The sequence below is a fragment of the Eretmochelys imbricata genome, chromosome 24 (assembly GCF_965152235.1).
Source record: "Eretmochelys imbricata isolate rEreImb1 chromosome 24, rEreImb1.hap1, whole genome shotgun sequence".
Classification (NCBI taxonomy): Eukaryota; Metazoa; Chordata; order Testudines; family Cheloniidae; genus Eretmochelys; species Eretmochelys imbricata.
In genome coordinates, this window is record NC_135595.1 from 19,068,870 (window position 1) to 19,091,769 (window position 22,900).

Consider the following 22,900-nt stretch of genomic DNA (forward strand, 5'->3'; position numbering starts at 1 on the left):
GGGCAGGGGAACATTTCCAAGCAGGATTATATGTGGACGGCGGTGGTGGTCCTCATCGGGATGACCCCAAGCCCGGGCGAGAGCTGGAGGAAGAACGAGAAGAAGGAAGGACAGACGAGCCCCTAGCGTGGGCTGTGGGAGTCCCAGGCTCCAATCCCTGCTCTCCCCGAGTCAGCCGGGGGACGTGACTCCGGGTTTTCCTCTCGCTGGTTTTACCCACAAATTCCATCCTGACCCCAGAATCCGCCATCCACAGCGGCACGTTCCCCAGGTGAATTCCAGCTCCCTGTGCCTGGGGACGGACGGGACTCACCTGTGGCTAGGAGAGCGGCCAGCAGGCAGAGGGGCAGAGCCACCCACATGGTGCCGGGAGTTTGCTGCAGTGAGCAGAACAGCGAGGAAGCATCTGGCTGTGATTATGTCAGGCAGGTTGGCAAATACCTGCTCCCTGGGGGATCGGCTGGGGCTGCCCCAAAACATCCTGGTGGGCCCAGAGATGGGAGATTTCACAGCCCTGCATGGGACACTGGCTGATCAGGGGATGCCAATGTGTACTGAGGCCAATTCCCTTGTGCATTAGTGCAGATCAGTGGTTCTCAGCCAGGGGTCCATGTACCCCAGGGGTACGAACAGGTCTTCCGCGGGTACATCAGCTCATCTGGATATTTGCCTCGTTTTACAACCGGCCACATTAAGGCACGAGTGAAGTCAGTAAGAGCTAAACTGTCGACCCCTTGTTCACATTGCTCTATGTACTCTACACTGAAATGCCAGTGCAGGATTTGTCCTGCGTTCCCGCCCAGTTATTTTATAAAGGCGGAAATGAGAAAGGAAGCAGCTTGTCAGCAGCAGCATGGCCGTGACATTGTGCATTTTTATGGCTGGTTTTGTGAGCAAGTCGTTTTTCAGTGAGGGGAAACTTGGTGTACCCAAGACACATCAGACTCCCGCAAGGGGTACAGCTGTCTGGAAAGGTCGAGAGCCGCTGGCCTAGATCAAAGGCATGGCGAATGTAGAACAGTGTGTTTGGAGTTTCGATTTCATGAAAACCAATGGGCCGTGGTATGGTTTTCCCTTCCCTGTCTGCTCTTTTAACGGAGTAACAACCATTCAGCCTGAGCACAGCCCTGGGACTCACTGACCCAGCAGAGACGCCGGAGGGACGCTAATGAGGAAATTTAGCACCAGAAAAGTGCTGACCCCAAAGGCAGGGGCCATCATGTGTGCTGACCGCCGCGTTCCTCCCTCCCCGCATCGAAGGCAAAGCCCACGTGGGTGGGGGCCCTCCCAGCTTGTTCTCTGGGAGAAGAAGCTGTAAGGATGGATTCAGTGAAGGATCCTGCCTCACTGGGCCGGCTGGACTCTTACAGGGACCGGAACCGGATGCAAAGCGGGGATACCTGGAGACTGTCTGGGGGCACCTGAAAAGACTTGGGAAAATGGCAGTTTCTTCCATCACCGCCACTGTTTGGAATTACAGACTGCGACTCACCTGGGTATGAATTTTACCGGCTTTAACCCCTCGTGACCCTCATTCCCTTTCCTTAGCTCACGAACCTTTAGCGAGTTTCCTACAGACCTGGCTGCCAGCGTTGCCTTTGGTGTAGGATCTGGGGTCCCGTGGCTCTGGGGTAAGTGACCAGTCTCCTGGGGCAGGGGACAACCTGGGTGGGCTGGTTTGGGGTGTACGTGAGGTTTCCTCCCAAAGTCCGGCTTGTCTGAGAGTATCTGAGGGGACTGGCTGTGACTCCGGGGTCAGACGGGGGCAGCGATCCAGGAGTTCACGCTGGGTGAAATCTGCTCACAGAGCACCACCGGCTGGGGGGATCTGCCCTGTTTCCTGACACCTTCCCTGAGCCCGTCACTCCCAGTGGAGCCACTCCAGAGAGCGGGACGAACTGAGCCCTGCAAAATCAACCTAGAAGGACATTGCTCCCCTCCAGGGCGTTCCCGCCCGCCTGGACAGCTGGGTGAGCCACGGCCTCTCCTTCCCACAGCCCTCCTTCCCCAGGGGAGCTCAGCCAGCCAATGCCTTTCCCCCGGCCACGGGCCTTGCCTTCCGGGAGGGGGTCCAGGCAGGACTCCTGGGTTCCATTCCCTGGCCCTGCAAGGGGAGAGGGGTCCAGTGGCTAAAGCAGGGGGCTTGGGAGCCAGGACTCCTGGGCTCTATCCCTGGCTTTCAGAAGGGAGTGGGCCCTGTTGGGTTACAGGGTGGGGTACTGGGAGTCAGGACTCCCAGGTTCTCTTCCTGCCAGCATCACTCGTGCACAGATAGGGGCGGGGGAGGCCCGGTAGGGGGCGGTCAGGGGACAAGGAGCTAGGGGGGTGCTTTCCCCACAACTCGCTTTATTCAGCCAATGCACAAAAGGGACCCGCAATCCCCCCCAAAGAGAACCACCAGCCGGAGGCTGCTGAAGGGAGGTTCACTGCAGCCCAGTGCGCAGCACAAGGGCAGGACGCTAGTCCGGGACTCAGGGCTCCCCGATGCCCCCGCCGGCCCTGGGAGCTGGGTAGCCCTTGGCCCGGATCAGCATCTTCACCACGCCCTGGGCGTATTTCTTCTCCCCCACTCTCTTCACGCAGGCGCCAGGGGAGGCACATCCAGCCGCAATCTTCGTCAGGGTGATGGCACCTGGACGGGGGAGAGAGACGTGATCGGGGGCTCCCACATCCCCTCCCCTGACCCCCATGTGGTTTCTCACACACTCCCCTCCCAGCAGGACTGCACCCGGCTCTGCAGGCAGAGTTCGGTCTCGTGCTCAGAGCAGGGGGCTGGAACTACGTGAGAACATAACTGAGGAACGGCCCCCCTGGGCCACACCAAAGGTCCATCTAGCCCAGTATCCTCTGGCCAATGCCAGGTGCCCCAGAGGGAATGAACAGAACAGGGAATCATCCAGTGATCCATCCCCTGTCGCCCATTCCCAGCTCCTGGCAAACAGAGGCTGGGGCCACCATCACTGCCCACCCTGGCTAATAGCCACAGATGGACCTGTCCTCCAGGAACTTCTCTCGTTCCTGTTTGAACCCTGTTATAGTCTTGGCCTTCAAAACATCCTCTGGCAAGGAGTTCCACAGGTTGACTGTGCATTGTGTGAAGCAGTACTTCCTTTGGTTTGTTTTAAACCTGCTGCCTGTGGTGACCCCTCGTTCTTATTTTAAGAGGAGTAAATAACACTTCCTTATTTCCTTCCTCCACACCCTTCAACCCTCTCTAGACCTCAATCATATCCCCTCTTAGCCATCTCTTGTCCAGGATGAAAAGTCCCACACTTATTAATCTCTCCTCATATGGCAGCCGTTCCATCCCCCTCATCATTTTGGTTGGGCTTTTCTGAAGATTTTCCAATTCCAATGGATCTTTTTTAAGACAGGGCGACCACATCCGCGCACAGTGTTCAAGATGTGGGCGTCCCATGGATTTATATTGAGGCAACACGATCTTTTCTGTCCTATTCTCTGTCCCTTTATGAATGATTCCCAGCATTCTGTTTGCTTTTTTACGGCCGCAGCACATGGAGTGGATGATTTCAGAGAACTCTCCACAGTGACTCCAAGATCTTTCTTGAGTGGTAAATTTGACCCATCATTGTGTATGTCTAGTTGGGATAACGTTTGCCCATGTGCATTACTTTCCATTTATCAACATTGAATTTCCTCTCCCGTTTTGTTGCCCAGTCACCCAGTTCTGAGAGACCCTTTAGTACCTCCTTGCAGTCTGCTTTGGACTTCACTATCTTGAGTAGGTTTGTATCTTCTGCAAAGTTTCCCACCTCACGATTTACCCCTTTTTCCAGAACATTTTGGAATATGGTGAATAGGACTGGGCCCAGTGCAGATCCCTGGGGGACTCCCACTATTTACGTCTCTCCCTTCTGAAAACTGACCATTTCTTCCTACCCTTTTTTCCCTATCTTTTAACCAGTTACTGAGCCATGAGAGGATTTTATCGCATGACAGCTCACTTTGTTTAAGAGCTTTTGGTGAGGCACGCTTTCTGAAAATCTAAGTACACTATATCCACGGGATGCCCCTTGTCCACACTCTTGTTGACCCCCTCAGAGAATTCTAGTACATTGGTGAGGCGTCATTTCCCTTTACCAAAACCATGTTGACCCTTCCCCAACAAATTATGTTCATCTATGTGTCTGACAGTTCTCTTCTTTCCTCTAGTTTCAATGAGTTTGCCCAGTACTGAAGTCAGACTTATTGGCCTGTAGTTGCCGGGATCACCTCTGGAGCCCTTTTTAGAAAATTGGTGTGTCATTAGCCATCCTCCAGCCAGTTGAGACAGAAGCTGATTTAAATGGTAGGTTACAAACCACAGTTAGTAGTTCTGTAATTTGACGTTTGAGTTCCTTCCGAACTCTTGGGCGAATCCCATCTGGTCCTGGTGACTTATCGCTGTTTAATTTATCAATTTGTTGCAAAAACTCCTGTAATAACTCCTCAATCTGGGACAGTTCCTCAGATTTGTCAACAAAACAGAATGGCTCAGGTTTGGGAATCTCCCTCCCAGCCTCAGCCGTGAAGACCGATGCACAGAATTCATTTACTTTCTCTGCAGTGGCCTTATCCTCCTTGGGTGCTCCTTTGGCATCTCAGCAAGTAGGACTCCAGGGTTCTCTCTGCAACTCTGCCAGGGGAGTGGAGTCTAGTGAGTCAGAGCAAGGGGGGCTGGGACTGAGCCAGGATACCTGGGCTCCACCTCGTACTCTGTGTTCAGACCCCGCCCCCATCTGGAGGACTTACCCCGTGTTAATATCCCAGATTCCCCAACAGTATGGACCTCGGCGCCGGTGCAGGCCAAGAGCTCCTTCTCCTTCTCCTGCCAGCCATCTGCCCCCATTTTGAAGAACGACAGGCACTGCCAGCCGTTGGGGACGGAGCTCACAGTTGGCACTGAGAACAGTCAGACACACACAGTCAGCCAGGGGTGGGGATTCACCACACGCTTGGCTCGATTCCACCTCGGGGAAGGGAGTGGGGTCTAGTGGTTAGAGAAGGGGGGCTGGGAGCCAGGACTCCTGGGTTATCTCCAGGCAGGTGTGGCCAGAGCACGGCTCTAGGTTTGCAGCAGACACACACCTGGGATGGCCCCGGCGTTGCAGCCGTCGGTGTCACAGCAGGCGATGTTCACCCGCACGGTGACATTGTTTGCGAAGGTCAGCGAGAAGGGGCCGGGCTCACAGTTCTTGGGCTCCAGGCACGATTTACCCGTGTAGGAGAAGGAGGATCCCTCTGTGGAAGGGAAACAGAGCATCACCTCTGAGCTCCCCAATGGACCCCCAGCTGCTCCATCCTCCCCTTTTTTTTCCATCCACCCCACCCCCAACTAATCTCATCTTCCCCCCGACCCCCAATAAAATCCTCTCTTCTGTCTGATCCAGGCCCCACAGCCACCCACTGCAATTCCCATCTCATCCCATCCCCCGTCTATGACATTACCTTTCCAGACTGAGCAGTCCCTGCCCCTGGAGAGGAGTGGAGTCTATTGGTTAGAGTAGGGGGAGGGGCTGGGAGCCAGGACTCCTGGGTTCGACCCCTGGCTTCAGGAGGACAATGGTGTCTACACTTAGTAGAAATCTTCTTTCACTCACCCAGTCTGAACTCTGCCACGACGGTGACGCAGGTCCCTTCCGAGGGGGCGCAGGGCTGCAGGGGGCCGGAGCACGATTGCTCTTTGGATGCACACACCTCGCATTGCAGAGCGCTCCCTGGAGGTTGGAAAAATCCATTCTCAGTACAAACCCCGGCTCCCCACCCCTCCCCAGGCAGTGCCCGTGGGCGAAATACCACCAGGAAGCAAGAGGTGGCGCTGTGGGAGTTGTTACCACCAATGCCTCCTCACTGAACGTGTGGGCAGGCAGATCTTGGAGAAATGCCACCTGCTTTTGCAGCAGTTCTGCCCAGTTCCATTTAACTCTCCGGATGGGGAAAGACATCTTGCTAGCTGGTCATTTGTATCTGACTGAACACTGCAGACAAGTCTGTTTGCTGCCTGAGTGTCTGTGGCTAGAATACATTTTCAGCTGCTGACGTGGCTATCTGGGGTGCAGCTTGTGCCTGCGAACAAACCCCACTCGTCTGTGTAGACAGAAAAACAAGAATTCGGCTGCTCTGAAGAGGTGTTTCTGCCTGGCTTTGCGGTGAACCTTTCACACACACACACATTCACACACACACACCCCGCTGTCACTCTCTGCTCCAGGCCTCTGCCTCTCAGAGTTACGTCAGCTCAGCCACACTCAACTTCAGCCCACTTTTCATCGCTTCTTCAGAATACGATTGACGCTTGTTAAGCCTTTGGATAGATGGCTGTGCGCCTCCATCCAGCGATCCCAGGAGCATCAACTCTTTCCTCTCCAGAGTGTGGGGGCCTTTAATTCATTACGTGAGCGTAAGGTAGTTTTAAGAAGAAAGAAAGAAAGAAAGAAAGAAAGAAAGAAAGAAAGAAAGAAAGATTTTCCCACTTTGGTTTTTTTAGAGCTTTCATGTGGAAACATCAATTAAACCTCAGAACACCTTCCCCGCCCCTTCTATGTCCCTAGATGGTTGCAAAGTTATATTATCCCTATCAAAGAAATTTGGAAACTGAGGTAGAAAAAAGATGTGTTCAGTTCAGGGTTAGAACCAAGAAGACAGCTGAGAAGTCCTCACTCCTGACTCCCAGCCCACTCTAACCCACGAGATCCCACTCCTCTTTCAGAGCCACGGACAGAACCCGGGAGTCCTGATTTGCAGCCATCTCCGCTCAAACTCACTACACCCCAGCCCGCTTCTACAGCTGGGGAATGAGCCCAGAAGTCCTGGCTCCCAGCCCCCACCTGTTGCACCCCCATTCCCCTTTCAAACCCGGGGAATGAAGCCAGGAGTCCTGGCAGGAATCTCAGCGCTGACAGGCAGGGGAACATTTCTAGGCAGGATGACATGTGGATGGGGGTGCTGCTCCTCATCGGGATGACCCCAAGCTCGGGCGAGAGCTGGAGGAGGAACGAGAAGAAGGAAGGACAGACGGACTCAGACCCGCTGGCCAGGCCCTAGCATGGGCTGTGGGCGTCCCAGGCTCCAATCCCTGCTCTCCCCGAGTCAGCCGGGGGATGTGGCTCCGGGTTTTCCTCTTGCTGGTTTTACCCACAAATTCCATCCTGACCCCAGAATCCACCATCGACAGCAGCACTTTCCCCAAGTGAATTCCCGACCCCACCACCCGGCTCCCTGTCCCCGGGGACGGACGGGACTCACCTGTGGCCAGGAGAGCGGACAGCAGGCAGAGGGGCAGAGCCACCCACATGGTGCCTGGATGTTAGCTGCAGTGAGCAGAACAGCGAGGAAGCATCTGGCTGTGGTTTTATCCGGCAGGATGGCAAATACCTGCCCCCTGGGCGATCGGCTGGGGCTGCCCCATGACATCCTGGTGGACCCGGAGATGGGAGATTTCACAACCCTGCATGTGACTTTGGCTGATCAGGTGATGCAATGTGTCTTGAGGCCAATTCCCTTGTGCGTTAGTGGAGATCTGTGGTTCTCAGCCAGGGGTCTGTGTACTCCAGGGGTACGCACAGGTCTTCCAGGGGGTACATTAGCTTATCTTGATGTTTGCCTCATTTTACAACAGGCCAGATATAAAGCACTAGTGAAGTCAGTACGAGCTAAAATTTCCTGACACAATGACTTGTTTGTGCAGCTCTATGTACTATCCACTGAACTGTAAGAACAATATTTATATCCCAGTGGAGTTATCTTATCATTACACGGTGGAACTGAGAAAGGAAGCTATTTGTCAGTCACAATGTGGCCGTAACACTTATGTATTTTTTATAATAACATAAGAAAGGACCTGTCATAAATATAAAGGGAAGGGGAACCACTTTTCTGTCCCCGGTGCTATAAAATCCCCCATGGCCAGTGGCAAAACACTTTCACCTGTTGTCATAAATAGAAAGGGAAGGGTAAACTCCTTTATAATCCCTCCTCTCCAGAGGAAAAATCCTCTCACCTGTAAAGGGTTAAGAAGCTAAAGGTAACCTCGCTGGCACCTGACCAAAATGAGCAATGAGGAGATAAGATACTTTCAAAAGCTGGGAGGAAAGAGAAAAACAAAGGGTCTGTGTCTGTCTGTGTGATGCTTTTGCTGGGGACAGAACAGGAATGGACTCTTAGAACTTAGTAAGTAATCTAGCTAGGTATGTGTTAGGTTATGATTTCTTTAAATGGCTGAGAAAATAGCTGTGCTGAATAGAATGGATATTCCTGTCTGTGTGTCTTTTTGTAACTTAAGGTTTTGCCTAGAGGGATTCTCTCTGTTTTGAATCTAATTCCCCTGTAAGGTATTTGCCATCCTGATTTTACAGAGGTGATTCTTTTCTACTTCTATTAAAAGTCTTCTTGTAAGGAAACTCAATGCTTTTTCATTGTTCTAAGATCCAAGGGTTTGGGTCTGTGGTCACCTATGCAAATTGGTGAGGATTTTTACCAAACCTTCCCCAGGAAGTGGGGTGCAAGGGTTGGTAGGATTTGGGGGGAAAGACGTGTCCAAACTACGTTTCCCAGTAAACCCAGTTAAAGTTTGGTGGTGGCAGTAGAAATCTAGGGGCAAAGGACAAAATTAATTTGTACCTTGGGGAAAGTAAGCTTAGGAGATTTTCATGCAGGTCCCCACATCTGTACCCTAGAGTTCAGAGTGGGGAAGGAACCTTGACATGGTGGCAGAGTGGTGGGATTAACCTGAAATCATTTTGAGATCAATTTGAGATTTTTTTGAACCAGAAAAACGGATTTTAAAAAGGAAATATTTTTTTTTCCTTTGGGGCTGCTGGAAAGGAGGTCCAACTGAAAGCAACTAGTTTTTTCTCTGCTTTGGAGCCAGAGCAGAGACAAAAGGGGATTATCTTTGTGAATTGCAGGTTTTCTTTGCCTGGAGGCAGAGTAGTTAATCTCCTGCAGGGAAATTCACAGTCTTCGAAAACCTGAGGTTTTTTTCCCCCTAAAACTAAATTGGGGGGGGGTGTTCTACCCATTTGCCTGGAGACAAAAGTGGCAGGGTTGTTTTTTTTTTTTAGGATTTTGATTTCTTTTTAGAAGGAGCACAGCTTTGAACACAAATTTTTTTTTTCCTTTGGGGCTGCTGATAAGCAGGTTTCCAAGTAGTTGGAGGTTTTTTGCTTTGATTTGGGGCCAGAGCAGAGACAAAGGGAATTGTCTTTTTCTGTAGGCTGACAATCACTATCAGAGAATAGGTATCCTATTCCAGCACAGCAAAATTTTACAGCCAAGTTTTGTTTGTTTGTTTATTTCCAAACCTCGGGTGTAAAGTTAGTTAAAAACGGAGAGGTTTGGATGACAGAATCCACGGCTCAAGAAACGCTGGAATTAGCCAGATTTCAGGCTGAGGAAAAACAAAAGGAACATGAAAGACAGATAGAACTCATGCGGCTGGAGAAGGAGGTACAGGAGGCTGCCCACAGGAGGGAAATGGAGGCAAGGAAGCATGTGGAGGAGGAGAAGGAAAAAGAGAGGAAGCATGAACTGGAGATGGAGAAGGTAAAGACTCAGCAGAATATACCAACAAACCCTAGCAATCCTTCTCCAGGTACCACTTCCCATCCCAGAAAGTTCCCCACCTACAAGGCAGGCGATGATACCGAGGCCTTCTTAGAAAACTTCAAAAGGGCCTGCCTTGGGTACAGCATCCCTACAGACCAATACATGGTACAGCTGAGGCCGCAGCTCAGTGGACAATTAGCTGAGGTGGCGGCTGAAATGCCTAAAGAACACATGAACGAGTATGAACTGTTTAAATCCAAGGCGATAGTCAGAATGGGGATAACACCCAAGCATTCCCGTCGGAGGTTCAGAGCCCTAAGGTGGAAACCAGACGTGTCATTTACCCGACATGCCTACCACATTGTGAAACATTGGAATGCCTGAATATCAGGAGCAAGTGTTGAATCTCCAGTAAACTTGCCCTTCCTAATGCAAATGGAACAATTCTTAGAGGGTGTTCCTGAGGAAATAGAAAGATACATACTAGATGGGAAACCCAAAACTGTAATCGAAGCAGGTGAGATTGGAGCCAGATGGGTGGAGGTAGCAGAGAAGAAGAAAACTGGTTGCAGTTGGAGTGGAGACCAGAAGGGACAACCCCAGACCACACCCTATTACCGGGGGCCGCCCAAGGCCCCACCTACCTCCCAAAGAACCCTCCAGACACCTTATCGTCCCACCACCCCGTTCTCCAGCAACCCGCCTCACCCCAGTGACCCGTCAGCTGGACGATGTTTTAAATGTAATGAGCTGGGGCATGTAAAGGCCAACCGCCCCAAGAACCCCAACAGATTACAGTTCATTGCACCAGAATCACACCAAAGATCCGCAGGCCCAGATACCTCCCAGATACCCTTGGAGTGGAGGGAAACTGTGAGTGTGGGCGGGAAGAAGGTCACCGTGTGGAGGGACACCGGAGCACAAGTGTCAGCTATCCATGCTTCCTTAGTGGACCCCAATTTAATCAACCCAGAGATCCAAGTGACGATTCAACCCTTCAAGTCCCACTCTTTCAACTTGCCTACAGCCAAGTTCCCTGTCCAGTACCAGGGCTGGTCAGGAATGTGGACTTTTGCAGTCGATGATGATAATCCCATCCCCATGCTGTTGGGGGAAGACTTGGCCAATCATGTGAAGCGGGCCAAGAGGGTGGGAATGGTCACCCGCAGCCAGGCTAAACAAGCTGTGAGGCCTAGCTCTGTTCAGGAAACTTCTATCAGGACCCGGTCAGAGGTGATGGACCTGGACCCCAGGCCAATGTCTGCAACAACAGTAGTGGATCCAGTCCCAGAGACCCAGACGGAACCAGTCCCAGAACCGGAACCAGCCGAACAACCAGCACCACACCCATTGCCAGCACTGAATCTAGTACTTGCAACCCCAACACCAGAGGGCCCCACCGAACCTGAACCGGCAGCAGCCCTTAACCCTACACAAGAGACTCAGCCAGAGCCTGAACCCCAACATAGTGTCCCAGCGGAGAGCGGTTCACAGTCAACGGAAACAGCCCCATCCCCTACATCGCTTCCAGAGGGACCAAGCATAGGTCCACAATCCAATGAGGAACTGATGTCTCTAGCATCAAGGGAACAGTTCCAGACCGAACAGGAAGCGGATTAAAGCCTCCAGAGAGCTTGGACGGCGGCACGGAGCAACGCACCGCCTCTCAGCTCTTCTAATCGATCCAGGTTTGTTGTAGAAAGAGGACTTTTATACAAAGAAACTCTTTCTGGTGGACACCAGGAAGACTGGCATCCTCAGAGACAGTTGGTAGGTCCAACTAAATACCGGGCCAAGCTCTTGAGCTTAGCCCATGATCACCCTAGTGGCCATGCTGGGCTGAACAGGACCAAAGACCGTTTTTGGGGGGCCATTCCACTGGGAGGGAATGGGCAAGGATGTTTCTACCTATGTCCGGTCTTGTGAAGGATGCCAAAGAGTGGGAAAACCCCAAGACCAGGTCAAAGCCCCTCTCCAACCACTCCCCATCATTGAAGTTCCATTTCAGTGAGTAGCTGTGGATATTCTGGGTCCTTTTCTGAAAAAGACACCCAGAGGGAAGCAGTACAGACTGACTTTCATGGATTTTGCCACCCGATGGCCGGAAGCAGGGGCTCTAAGCAACCCCAGGGCTAAAAGTGTGTGCCAGGCACTAGCAGACATTTTTGCCAGGGAAGGTTGGCCCTCCGACATCCTCACAGGTGCAGGGACTAATTTCCTGGCAGGAACTATGGAAAACCTCTGGGAAGCTCATGGGGTAAATCACTTAGTTGCCACTCCTTACCACCATCAAACAAACGGCATGGTGGAGAAGTTTAATGGGACTTTGGGGGCCATGATACGTAAATTCGTAAATGAGCACTCCAATGATTGGGACCTAGTGTTGCAGCAGTTGCTCTTTGCCTACAGAGCTGTACCACATCCCAGTTTAGGGTTTTCCCCATTTGAACTTGTATATGGCTGTGAGGTTAAGGGGCCATTACAGTTGGTGAAACAGCAATGGGAGGGATTTACACCTTCTCCAGGAACTAACATTCTGGACTTTGTAACCAACCTACAAAACACCCTCCGAACCTCTTTAGCCCTTGCTAAAGAAAACTTACAGGATGCTCAAAAAGAGCAGAAAGCCTGGTGTGATAAACATGTCAGAGAGCGTTCCTTCAAAGTAGGGGACCAGGTCATGGTCTTAAAGGCGCTCCAGGCCCATAAAATGGAAGCATCAAGGGAAAGGCCATTCATGGTCCAGGAGCTCCTGGGAGCTGTTAATTACCTCATAGCATTCCCCACCTCCAACCGAAAGCTAAAGTGTACTATATTAATTCTCTAAAGCCCTTTTATTCCAGAGAATTAAAGCTTTGTCAGTTTACAGCCCAGGGAGGAGACGACGCTGAGTGGCCTGAAGGTGTCTATTACGAAGGGAAAACTGTTGGTGGTGTGGAAGAGGTGAACCTCTCCATGACCCTTGGGCGTATGCAGCGACAGCAGACCAAGGAGCTGTGCACTAGCTACGCGTCGACGTTCTCATCCACCCCAGGACTGACTGAACGGGCATACCACTCCATTGACACAGGTAATGCTCACCCAATTAAAGTCCAACCTTACCGGGTGTCTCCTCAAGCTAAAACTGCTATAGACCGGGAGATCCAGGATATGTTACAGAGTGCATGGGCATCTCCAGTGGTTCTAGTTCCCAAACCAGATGGGAAGATACGTTTTTGTGTGGACTATCATAAGCTAAATGCTGTAACTCGCCCAGACAACTATCCAATGCCACGCACAGATGAACTATTAGAGAAACTGGGACGGGCCCAGTACATCTCTACCTTGGACTTAACCAAGGGGTACTGGCAGGTACCGCTAGATGAATCCACCAAGGAAAGCTCAGCCTTCATCACACGTCTCGGGCTGTATGAATTTAATGTCCTCCCTTTCGGGCTGCGGAATGCACCCGCCACCTTCCAAAGACTTGTAGATGGTCTCCTAGCGGGATTAGGAGAATATGCAGTCGCCTACCTTGACGATGTGGCCATATTTTCGGATTCCTGGGCAGAACACCTGGAACATCTACAAAAAGTCCTTGAGTGCATAAGGGAGGCAGGACTAACTGTTAAGGCTAAGAAGTGTCAAATAGGCCTAAACAGTGTGACTTACCTTGGACACCAGGTGGGTCAAGGAACTATCAGCCAAAGTGGATGCGATCCAAAAATGGCCTGTCTCAAAGTCAAAGAAACAGGTTCAATCCTTCTTAGGCTTGGCTGGTTATTACAGACAATTTGTACCGCAATACAGCCAAATCGCCACCCCGCTGACAGACCTAACCAAAAAGAAACAGCCAAACGCTGTTCAGTGGACCAAAAAGTGTCAGGAGGCCTTTAACCAGCTTAAAGCGACACTCATGTCTGACCCTGTACTAAGGGCCCCAGACTTTGACAAACTGTTCCTAGTAACCACAGATGCGTCCGAGCGTGGTGTGGGAGCAGTTTTAATGCAGAAAGGACCTGATCAAGAATTCCACCCTGTAGTGTTTCTCACCAAAAAACTGTCTGAGAGGGAAAGCAACTGGTCAGTCAGTGAAAAAGAATGTTATGCCATTGGATTTGTGCAGGAAATGGCCTAACTTCATTATCATGCACATTGTGTAAAGAGTTGTCACTTTGGATGGGCTATCACCAGCAGGAGAGTGAATTTGTGTGTGGGGGTGGAGGGTGAGAAAACCTGGATTTGTGCTGGAAATGGCTTAACCTGAAGATTACTTTAGATAAGCTATTACCAGCAGGACAGTGGGGTGGGAGGAGGTATTGTTTCATATTCTCTGTGTATATATAAAGTCTGCTGCAGTTTCCACGGTATGCATCTGATGAAGTGAGCTGTAGCTCACGAAAGCTCATGCTCAAATAAATTGGTTAGTCTCTAAGGTGCCACAAGGACTCCTTTTCTTTTTAAGGTAGAACAGTGTGTTTGGTGTTTCGATTTCATTAAAACCAATGGACTGTTGTACGGTTTTCCCTTCCCCGTCTGCTGTTTTAATGGAGGAACAAACATTCACCCTGAGCACAGCCCTGGGACTCACTGACCCAGCAAAGACACCCGGCGATGCTAATGAAGAACTTTAGCACCAGAAAAGTGTCGACTCCAAAGCCGGGGACCATCCTGTCCTGTCAACTCTCTTCTTCCGAATTTGATTGGTGATCGTTCACCCTTGCCACTGATGGCTTCACACCTCCATCGTGCATGCAAAAACTCTGGGCTGGCTGAAGAGATCCCATGATCCTTAACTCTTTCCTGTCCAGAGCTTGGGAAAGTTTCAATTCAGTCAGTGAACATAAGTTTTTAATTGAAGGACGAAAGAGAGAAAACCAATTGGTCCACTTTGGTATTTTCCAGAGCTTTCCTCTGGAAACATCACTTCAACCTCCAAAAGCCTTCTCCTGCCTTTGCCAGGGTCCCAGGTGGGAGGAAGGGAACATTATCCCCATCTTATAAACAGGGAAACTGAGGCAGAAAGAGGCAGTGTCAGACTCAGAGCCACGAATACAGCCAAGGAGTCAGATTTCAGAGTAGCAGCCGTGTTAGTCTGTATCCCCAGAAAGAACGGGAGTACTTGGTTAGTCTCTAAGGTGCCACAAGTACTCCTGTTCTTTTAACCAAGGAGTCCTAATTGCTGCTGGCTTCCAGCCTATTCTAGACCCACCCCGTCCCTGACCTGGGGATAGAACCCAGGAGTCCTGGCTCCCAGAACTCAGACCATGTGAGTCAGTGCGATGGTGCAACAGTGTCCCCTCCTGGCCAAGCATGGCTCGGTCCCGGCTCACGCAGCTCAGCGCGGCCCTCACGCTAGTCCCTGTGCCCAGGAATCTGCAAACCCCTCCCGCTGCTCGGCCATTTTCTCCCTGCGCTCGCTGGGCCAGCGTGGGGTACATACACCCCAGAAGAGACCCGCACTCCCTGCAGACAGCAGGCAGAGGGGCAGGGGCGCCCACACGGTGGCCGGGCATTTTCTGCAGTGACCAGAGCAGCGATGAAGCAGCTGGCTGTGGGAACGGCAGGCAGCTTCAGAGAATCAGAGAACAAAAGAAGATCAGGGTTGGAAGAGAGCTCAGGAGGTCATCTAGTCCAACCCCTGCTCCAAGCAGGACCAACCCCAAGTAATTCATCCCAGTCAGGGCTGTGGCAAGCTGGGCCTTAAACACCTCAAAGGATGGAGATTCAACCCCCTCCCTAGGAAACCCAATGCAGCGCTTCACCACCCTCCCATTGAAATAGTGTTTCCTAATCTCCAGCCTAGACCTCCCCCACTGCAACTGCAGACCATTGCTCCTCGTTCTGTCATCTGCCACCACTGAGAACAGCCGAGCTCCATCCTCTTTGGGACCCCCTCAGGTAGTTGAAGGCTGCTATAAAATCGCCCCTCACTCTTCTCTTCTGCAGACGAAAGAAGCCCAGTTCCCTCAGCCTCCCCTCCTAAGTCACGTGCCCCAGCCCCCTAATCATTTTCCTTGCCCTCCGCTGGACTTTCTCCAATTTTTCCACATCCTTTCTGTAGTGGGGGGCCCAAAACTGGACCCAGTACTCCAGATGTGGCCTCACCAGTGCCGAATAGAGGGGAACAATCACTTCCCTCCATCTGCTGGCAACGCTCCTACTGATGCAGCTCAAAACGCCGTTGGCCTTCTTGGCAACAAGGCCACCCTGCTCTCTCATAGCCAGCTTCTCATCCACTGTAATCCCCAGGTCCTTCTCTGCAGAAAGGTTGCCAAATACCTGCCCCCTGGGGGATCAGCTGAGGCTGCCCCGTGACATCCTGGTTGGCCCGGAGATGGGAGATTTCACAACCCTGCATGGGACACTGGCTGATCAGATGATCCCAATGTGTCTTGAGGCCAATTCCCTTGTGCATTAGTGCAGATCAGTGGTTCTCAGCCAGGGGTCCATGTACCCCAGGGGTACACACAGGTCTTCCGGGGGGAACATCAGCTCATCTTCATGTTTGCCTCGTTTTACAACCGGCTGCATTAAGGCACGAGTGAAGTCAGTATGAGCTAAACTGTCGACCCCTTGTTCATATTGCTCTATATACTCTACACTGAAATGCCAGTGCAGGATTTGTCCTGTGTTCCCACCGAGTTATTTTATAATGGCGGAAATGAGAAAGGAAGCAGCTTGTCAGCAGCAGCATGGCCGTGACATTGTGCATTTTTATGGCTGGTTTTGTGAGCAAGTCGTTTTTAAGTGAGGGGAAATTTGGGGTACCCAAGACACATCAGACTCCCACAAGGGGTACAGCTGTCTGTAAAGGTCGAGAGCCGCTGGCCTAGATCAAAGGCATGGCGAAGGTAGAACAGTGTGTTTGGAGTTTCGATTTCATGAAAACCAATGGGCCGTGGTATGGTTTTCTCTTCCCCATCTGCTGTTTTAGTGGAGTAACAACCATTCACCCTGAGCACAGCCCTGGGACTCACTGACCCAGCAGAGATGCCGGAGGGATGCTAAGGAGGAACTTTAGCACCAGAAAAGTGCTGACCCCAAAGGCAGGGGCCATCGTGTGTGCAGACCGCCGCGTTCCTCCCTCCCCCCATCGAATGCAAAGCCCACGTGGGTGGGGGCCCTGCCAGCTTGTTCTCTGGGAGAAGAAGCTGTAAGGATGCATTCAGGGAAGGATCCTGCCTCGCTGGGCCGGCTGGACTCTTACAGGGACCAGAACGGGATGCAAAGCGGGGAGCCCTGGAGACCGTCTGGGGGCACCTGAAAAGACTTGGGAAAAATGGCAGTTTCTCCCATCACCGCCACCGTTTGGAATTACAGACTACGACTCACCTGGGCATGAATTTTACCGGCTTTAACCCCTCGTGACCCTCATTCCCTTTCCTTAGCTCACGAACCTTTACTGAGATTCCTACAGACCTGGCTGCCAGCGTTGCCTTTGGTGTAGGATCTGGGGTCCCGTGGCTCTGGGGTAAGTGACCAGTCTCCTGGGGCAGGGGACGACCTGGGTGGGCTGGTTTGGGGTGTACGTGAGGTTTCCTCACAAAGTCCAGCTTGTCTGAGAGTATCTGAGGGGACTGGCTGTGACTCCGGGGTCAGACGGGGGCAGCGATCCAGGAGTTCACGCGGGGTGAAATCTGCTCACAGAGCACCACCGGCTGGGGGGATCTGCCCTGTTTCCTGACACCTTCCCTGAGCCCGGCACTCCCAGTGGAGCCGCCCCAGAGAGCGGGACGAACTGAGCCCTGCAAAATCAACCTAGAAGGACATTTCTCCCCTCCAGGGCGTTCCCGCCCGCCTGGACAGCTGGGTGAGCCACGGCCTCTCCTTCCCACAGCCCTCCTTCCCCAGGGGAGCTCAGCCAGCCGATGCCTTTCCCCCGGCCATGGGCCTTGCCTTCCGGGAGGGGGTCTAGGCAGGACTCCTGGGTTCCATTCCCTGGCCCTGCAAGGGGAGAGGGGTCCAGTGGTTAGAGCAGGGGGCTTGGGAGCCAGGACTCCTGGACTCTATCCCTGGCTTTCAGAAGGGAGTGGGCTCTGGTGGGTTACAGGGTGGGGTACTGGGAGTCAGGACTCTCGGGTTCTCTTCCTGCCAGCATCACTTGTGCACAGATAGGGACGGGGGGGCCCGGTACGGGGCGGTCAGGGGACAAGGAGCAAGGGGGGTGCTTTCCCCACAACTCGCTTGATTCAGCCAATGCACAACAGGAACCCGCAATCCCCCCGAAAGAGAAGCAGCAGCTGGTGGCTGCTGAAGGGAGGTTCACTGCAGCCCAGCACGCAGCAGAAGGGGAGGATGCCAGGCCGGGGCTCAGGGCTCCCCGATGCCCCCGCCGGCCCTGGGAGCTGGGTAGCACTTGGCCCGGATCAGCCAATCCCCCACACACTGGACGTATTTCCTCTCCCCCACTTTCTTCCCCCAAGCGCCAGGGGAGGCACATCCAGCCGCAATCTTCATCACAGTGATGCCACCTGGACAGGGGGAGAGAGACGTAATAAGGGGCTCCCACATCCCCCCTCCCCCGACCCCCATGTGGTTTCTCACACACTCCCCTCCCAGCATAACTGCACCCGGCTCTGCAGGCAGAGTGGGGTCTAGTGCTCAGAGCAGGGGCCTGGAACAACGTGAGAACATAACAGAGGAATGGCCCCCCTGGGTCACACCAAAGGTCCATCTAGCCCAGTATCCTCTGGCCAATGCCAGGTGCCCCAGAGGGAATGAACAGAACAGGGAATCATCCAGTGATCCATCCCCCGTCACCCATTCCCAGCTCCTGGGCAAACAGAGGCTGGGGCCACCTTCTCTGCCAATCCTGGCTATAGCCACAGATGGACCTGTCCTCCAGGAACTTCTCTAGTTCCTGTTTGAACCCTGTTATAGTCTTGGCCTTCAAAACATCCTCTGGCAAGGAGTTCCACAGGTTGACTGTGCATTGTGTGAAGTAGTACTTCCTTTGGTTTGTTTTAAACCTGCTGCCTGTGGTGACCCCTCGTTCTTATGTTAGGAGGAGTAAATAACACTTACTTATTTACTTCCTCCACACCCTCCAACCTTCTCTAGCCCTCGATCATATTCCCCCTTAGCCGTCTCTTTTCCAAGGTGAAACGTCCTACTCTTATTAATCTCTCTTCATATGGCAGCCGTTCCATCCCCCTCATCATTTTGGTTGGCATTTTCTGAAGCTTTTCCAATTCCAATATCTCTTTTTTGAGATGGGGCGACCACATCCGCACGCAGTGTTCAAGTTGTGGGCATCCCATGGATTTATACAGAGGCAACATGCTATTGTCTGTCTTATTCTCTGTTCCTTACTTAATGATTCCCAGCATTCTGTTCGCTTTCTTCACAGCCGCTGCACATGACTGGATGATTTCAGAGAACTCTCCACAATGACTCCAAGATCTTTCTTGAGTGGTAAATTCGACCCATCATTGTATATGTCTACCTGGGATTACATTTGCCCATGTGCATTACTTTGCATTCATCAACATTGAATTTCATCTGCCGTTTTGTTGCCCAGTCACCCTGTTCTGAGAGACCCTTTAGTACCCCTTCGCAATCTCCTTTGGACTTCACTATCTTGAGTAGGTTTGTATCTTCTGCAAATTTTGCCACCTCACTATTTACCCCTTTTTCCAGAACATTTTGGAATATGGTGAATAGGACTGGGCCCAGTGCAGATCCCTGGGGGACTCCCACTATTTATCTCTCTCCATTCTGAAAACTGACCATTTCTTCCTACCCTTTTTTCCCTATCTTTTAACCAGTTACTGAGCCATGAGAGGATTTTATCGCATGACAGCTCACTTTGCTTAAGAGCCTTTGGTGAGGGACGCTTTCTGAAAATCTAAGTACACTATATCCACGGGATCCCCCTTGTCCAAACGCTTGTTGATCCCCTCAGAGAATTCTAGTACATTGGTGAGGCGTGATTTCCCTTTACCGAAACCATGTTGACCCTTCCCCAACAAATTATGTTCATCTATGTGGCTGACAGTTCTCTTCTTTCCTCTAGTTTCAATGAGTTTGCCCTGTACTGAAGTCAGACTTATTGGCCTGTAGTTGCCGGGATCACCTCTGGAGCCCTTATTCGAAACTGGTGTGTCATTAGCCATCCTCCAGCCAGTTCGGACAGAAGCTGATTTAAATGGTAGGTTACAAACCACAGTTAGTCATTCTATAATTTGAAATTTGAGTTCCTTCCGAACTCTTGGGCGAATCCCATCTGGTCCTGGTGACTTATTCCTGTTTAATTTATCAATTTTTTGGAAAAACTCCTGTAATGACTCCTCAATCTGGGACAGTTCCTCAGATTTGTCACCAAACAGAATGGCTCAGGTTTGGGAATCTCCCTCCCATCCTCAGCCGTGAAGACAGATACACAGAATTCATTTAGTTTCTCCGCAGTGGCCTTATCCTCCTTGGGTGCTCCTTTGGCATCTCGGCAAGTAGGACTCCAGGGTTCTCTCTGCAACTCTGCCAGGGGAGTGGAGTCTAGAGGGTCAGAGCAAGGGGGGCTGGGACTCAGCCACAGCTGGGCTCCACCTTGTGCTCTGTGTTCAGACCCCGCCCCCATCTGGAGGACTTACCCACTGTTAATCGCCCAGATTCGTCAACACAATGGTCCTCGGCACCGGTGCAAGCCAACATCCCACTCCCCTGCCTGTGAAAAGGCTCCACATTGAAAAGTGTCAGGCACTGCTGGCCGTTGGGGACGGAGCTCACAGTTGGCACTGAGAACAGTCAGACACACACAGTCAGCCAGGGGTGGGGAGTCACCACATATTGGGCTCGATCCCAGCTCGGGGAAGGGAGTGGGGTCTAGTGGTTAGAGCAGGGGGGCTGGGAGCCAGGACTCCTGGGTTATCTCCAGGCAGGTGTGGCCAGAGCACGTCTCTAGGTTTGCAGCAGACACGCACCTGAGATGGCCCCGGCGTTGCAGCCGTCGGTGTCACAGCAGGCGATGTTCGCCCGCACGGTGACATTGTGCGCGTAGGTCAGCGAGAAGGGGCCGGGCTCACAGTTCTGGGGCTCCAGGCACGATTTACCCGTGTAGGAGAAGGAGGATCCCTCTGTGGAAGGGAAACAGAGCATCACCTCTGAGCTCCCCAATGGACCCCCAGCTGCTCCATCCTCCCCTTTTGTTCCATCCACCCCACCCCCAACTAATCTCATCTTCCTTCCGACCCCCGATAAAATCCTCTCTTCTGTCTGACCCAGGCCCCACTGTCACCCACTGCAATTCCCCATCTCATCCCATCCCCCGTCTATGACATTATCTTTCCAGACTGAGCAGTCCCTGCTCCTGGAGAGGAGTGGAGTCTATTGGTTAGAGTAGGGGGAGGGGCTGGGAGCCAGGATTTCTGGGTTCGACCCCTGGCTTCAGGAGGACAATGGTGTCTACACTTAGTAGAAATCTTCTTTCACTCACCCAGCCTGATCTCTGCCACGACGGTGACGCAGGTCCCTTCCGAGGGGGCGCAGGGCTGCAGGGGGCCGGAGCACGATAGCTCTCTGGACGCACACACCTCGCATTGCAGAGCGCTCCCTGGAGGTTGGAAAAATCCCTTCTCAGTACAAACCCCGGCTCCCCACCCCTCCCCAGGCAGTGCCCGTGGGCGAAATACCACCAGGAACCAAGAGGTGGCGCTGTGGGAGTTGTTACCACCAATGCCTCCTCACTGAACGTGTGGGCAGGCAGATCTTGGAGAAATGCCACCTGCTTTTGCAGCAGTTCTGCCCAGTTCCATTTAACTCTCCGGATGGGGAAAGGCATCTTGCTAGCTGGTCATTTGTATCTGACTCAACACTGCAGACAAGTCTGTTTGCTGCCTGAGTGTCTGTGGCTAGAATACATTTTCAGCTGCTGACGTGGCTATCTGGGGTGCAGCTTGTGCCTGCGAACAAACCCCACACGTCTGTGTAGACAGAAAAACAAGAATTCGGCTGCTCTGCGGAGGGGTTTCTGCCTGGCTTTGCGGTGAACCTTTCACACACACACACACACCCCCCGCTGTCACTCTCTGCTCTCAGAGTTACGTCAGCTCAGCCACACTTGACTTCAGCCCACATTTCATCGCTGATCCTGCCAATTCTCTTTTTCAGAATACGATTGATGCTTCTTAAGCCTTTGGATTGATGGCTGTGCACCTCCAGCCAGCGATCCCAGGAGCATCAACTCTTTCCTCTCCAGAGGGTGGGGCCTTTAAATTCATGACGTGAGCGTCAGGTAGTTTTAAGAAAGAAAGAAAGAAAGAGAAAAATTTTCCCACTTCGGTTTTTTTAGAGCTTTCATGTGGAAACATCCATTAAACCTCAGAACGCCTTCCTCTGCCACTTCTATGTCCCTAGATGGTAGCAAAGTGATATTCTCCCCATCTAAGAAATAGGGAAACTGAGGTAGAACAAAGATATGTTCAATTCAGGAACCAAGAAGACAGCCGAGAAGTCCTCACTCCTGACTCCCAGCCCACTCTAACCCACGAGACCCCACTCCTCTTTCAGAGCCACGGACAGAACTCGGGAGTCCTGATTTGCAACCGTCTCTGCTCAAACTCACTACACCCCAGCCCGCTTCTACAGCTGGGGAATGAGCCCAGAAGTCCTGGCTCCCAGCCCCCACCCGTTGCACCTCCATTCCCCTTTCAAACCCGGGGGATGAACCCAGGAGTCCTGGCAGGAATCTCAGCGCTGGTGGGCAGGGGAACATTTCCAAGCGGGATTATATGTGGATGGGGGTGGTGCTCCTCATCGGGATGACCCCAAGCCTGGGTGAGAGCTGGAGGAGGAACGAGAAGAAGGAAGGACGGACGGACTCTGACCCCCTGGCGAGGCACCTAGCCTGGGCTGTGGGAGTCCCAGGCTCCAATCCCTGCTCTCCCCGAGTCAGCCGGGGGACGTGGCCCTGGGTTTTCCTCTCGCTGGTTTTACCCACAAATTCCATCCTGAGCCCAGAATCCGCCATCGACAGCGGCACGTTCCCCAGGTGAATTCCGGCTCCCTGTGCCGGGGGACGGACGGGACTCACCTGTGGCCAGGAGAGCGGACAGCAGGCAGAGGGGCAGAGCCACCCACATGGTGCCCGGGTGTTTACTGCAGTGAGCAGAACAGCGAGGAAGCATCTGGCTGTGGTTTTATCAGGCAGGTTGGCAAATACCTGCCCCCTGGGGGATCAGCTTGGGTTGCCCCATGACATCCTGGTGGACCCAGAGATGGGAGATTTCACAGCCCTGCATGTGACACTGGCTGATCAGATGATGCCAATGTGTACTGAGGCCAATTCCCTTTTGCATTAGTGGAAATCAGTGGTTCTCAGACAGGGGTCCGTGTACCCCAGGGGTACACACAGGTCTTCCGGGGGTACATCAGCTCA

At 52.4% G+C, this 22,900-nt stretch overlaps 1 protein-coding gene across 1 annotated transcript; it reads right to left on the reverse strand.

The window, feature by feature from the left end:
- Positions 1 to 2,471: 2,471 nt before the first annotated feature.
- LOC144279620 (phospholipase A2 inhibitor and Ly6/PLAUR domain-containing protein-like) lies at positions 2,472 to 22,649 on the reverse strand. The gene is made up of 5 exons (XM_077841196.1): positions 22,556 to 22,649; positions 20,960 to 21,076; positions 20,448 to 20,600; positions 20,118 to 20,261; positions 2,472 to 2,632 (listed from the first exon to the last, which is right to left on the reverse strand). Exons 1-5 carry the CDS (start codon positions 22,647 to 22,649, stop codon positions 2,472 to 2,474), a joined length of 669 nt encoding a protein of 222 aa, XP_077697322.1.
- Between the last annotated feature and the right edge of the window lie 251 nt (positions 22,650 to 22,900).

What these genes read in the sequence shown, in the direction of transcription:
- LOC144279620 (XM_077841196.1), bottom strand. Translation starts at nt 22,649, where the DNA reads ATGCTTCCTCGCTGTTCTGCTCACTGCAGTAAACACCCGGGCACCATG. An exon ending in GTCCGCTCTCCTGGCCACAG is followed by an intron (nt 21,077 to 22,555) that starts GTGAGTCCCGTC and finishes TCCAACCTCCAG; the next exon opens with GGAGCGCTCTGCAATGCGAG. An exon ending in CAACGCCGGGGCCATCTCAG is followed by an intron (nt 20,262 to 20,447) that starts GTGCGTGTCTGC and finishes GACTGTTCTCAG; the next exon opens with TGCCAACTGTGAGCTCCGTC.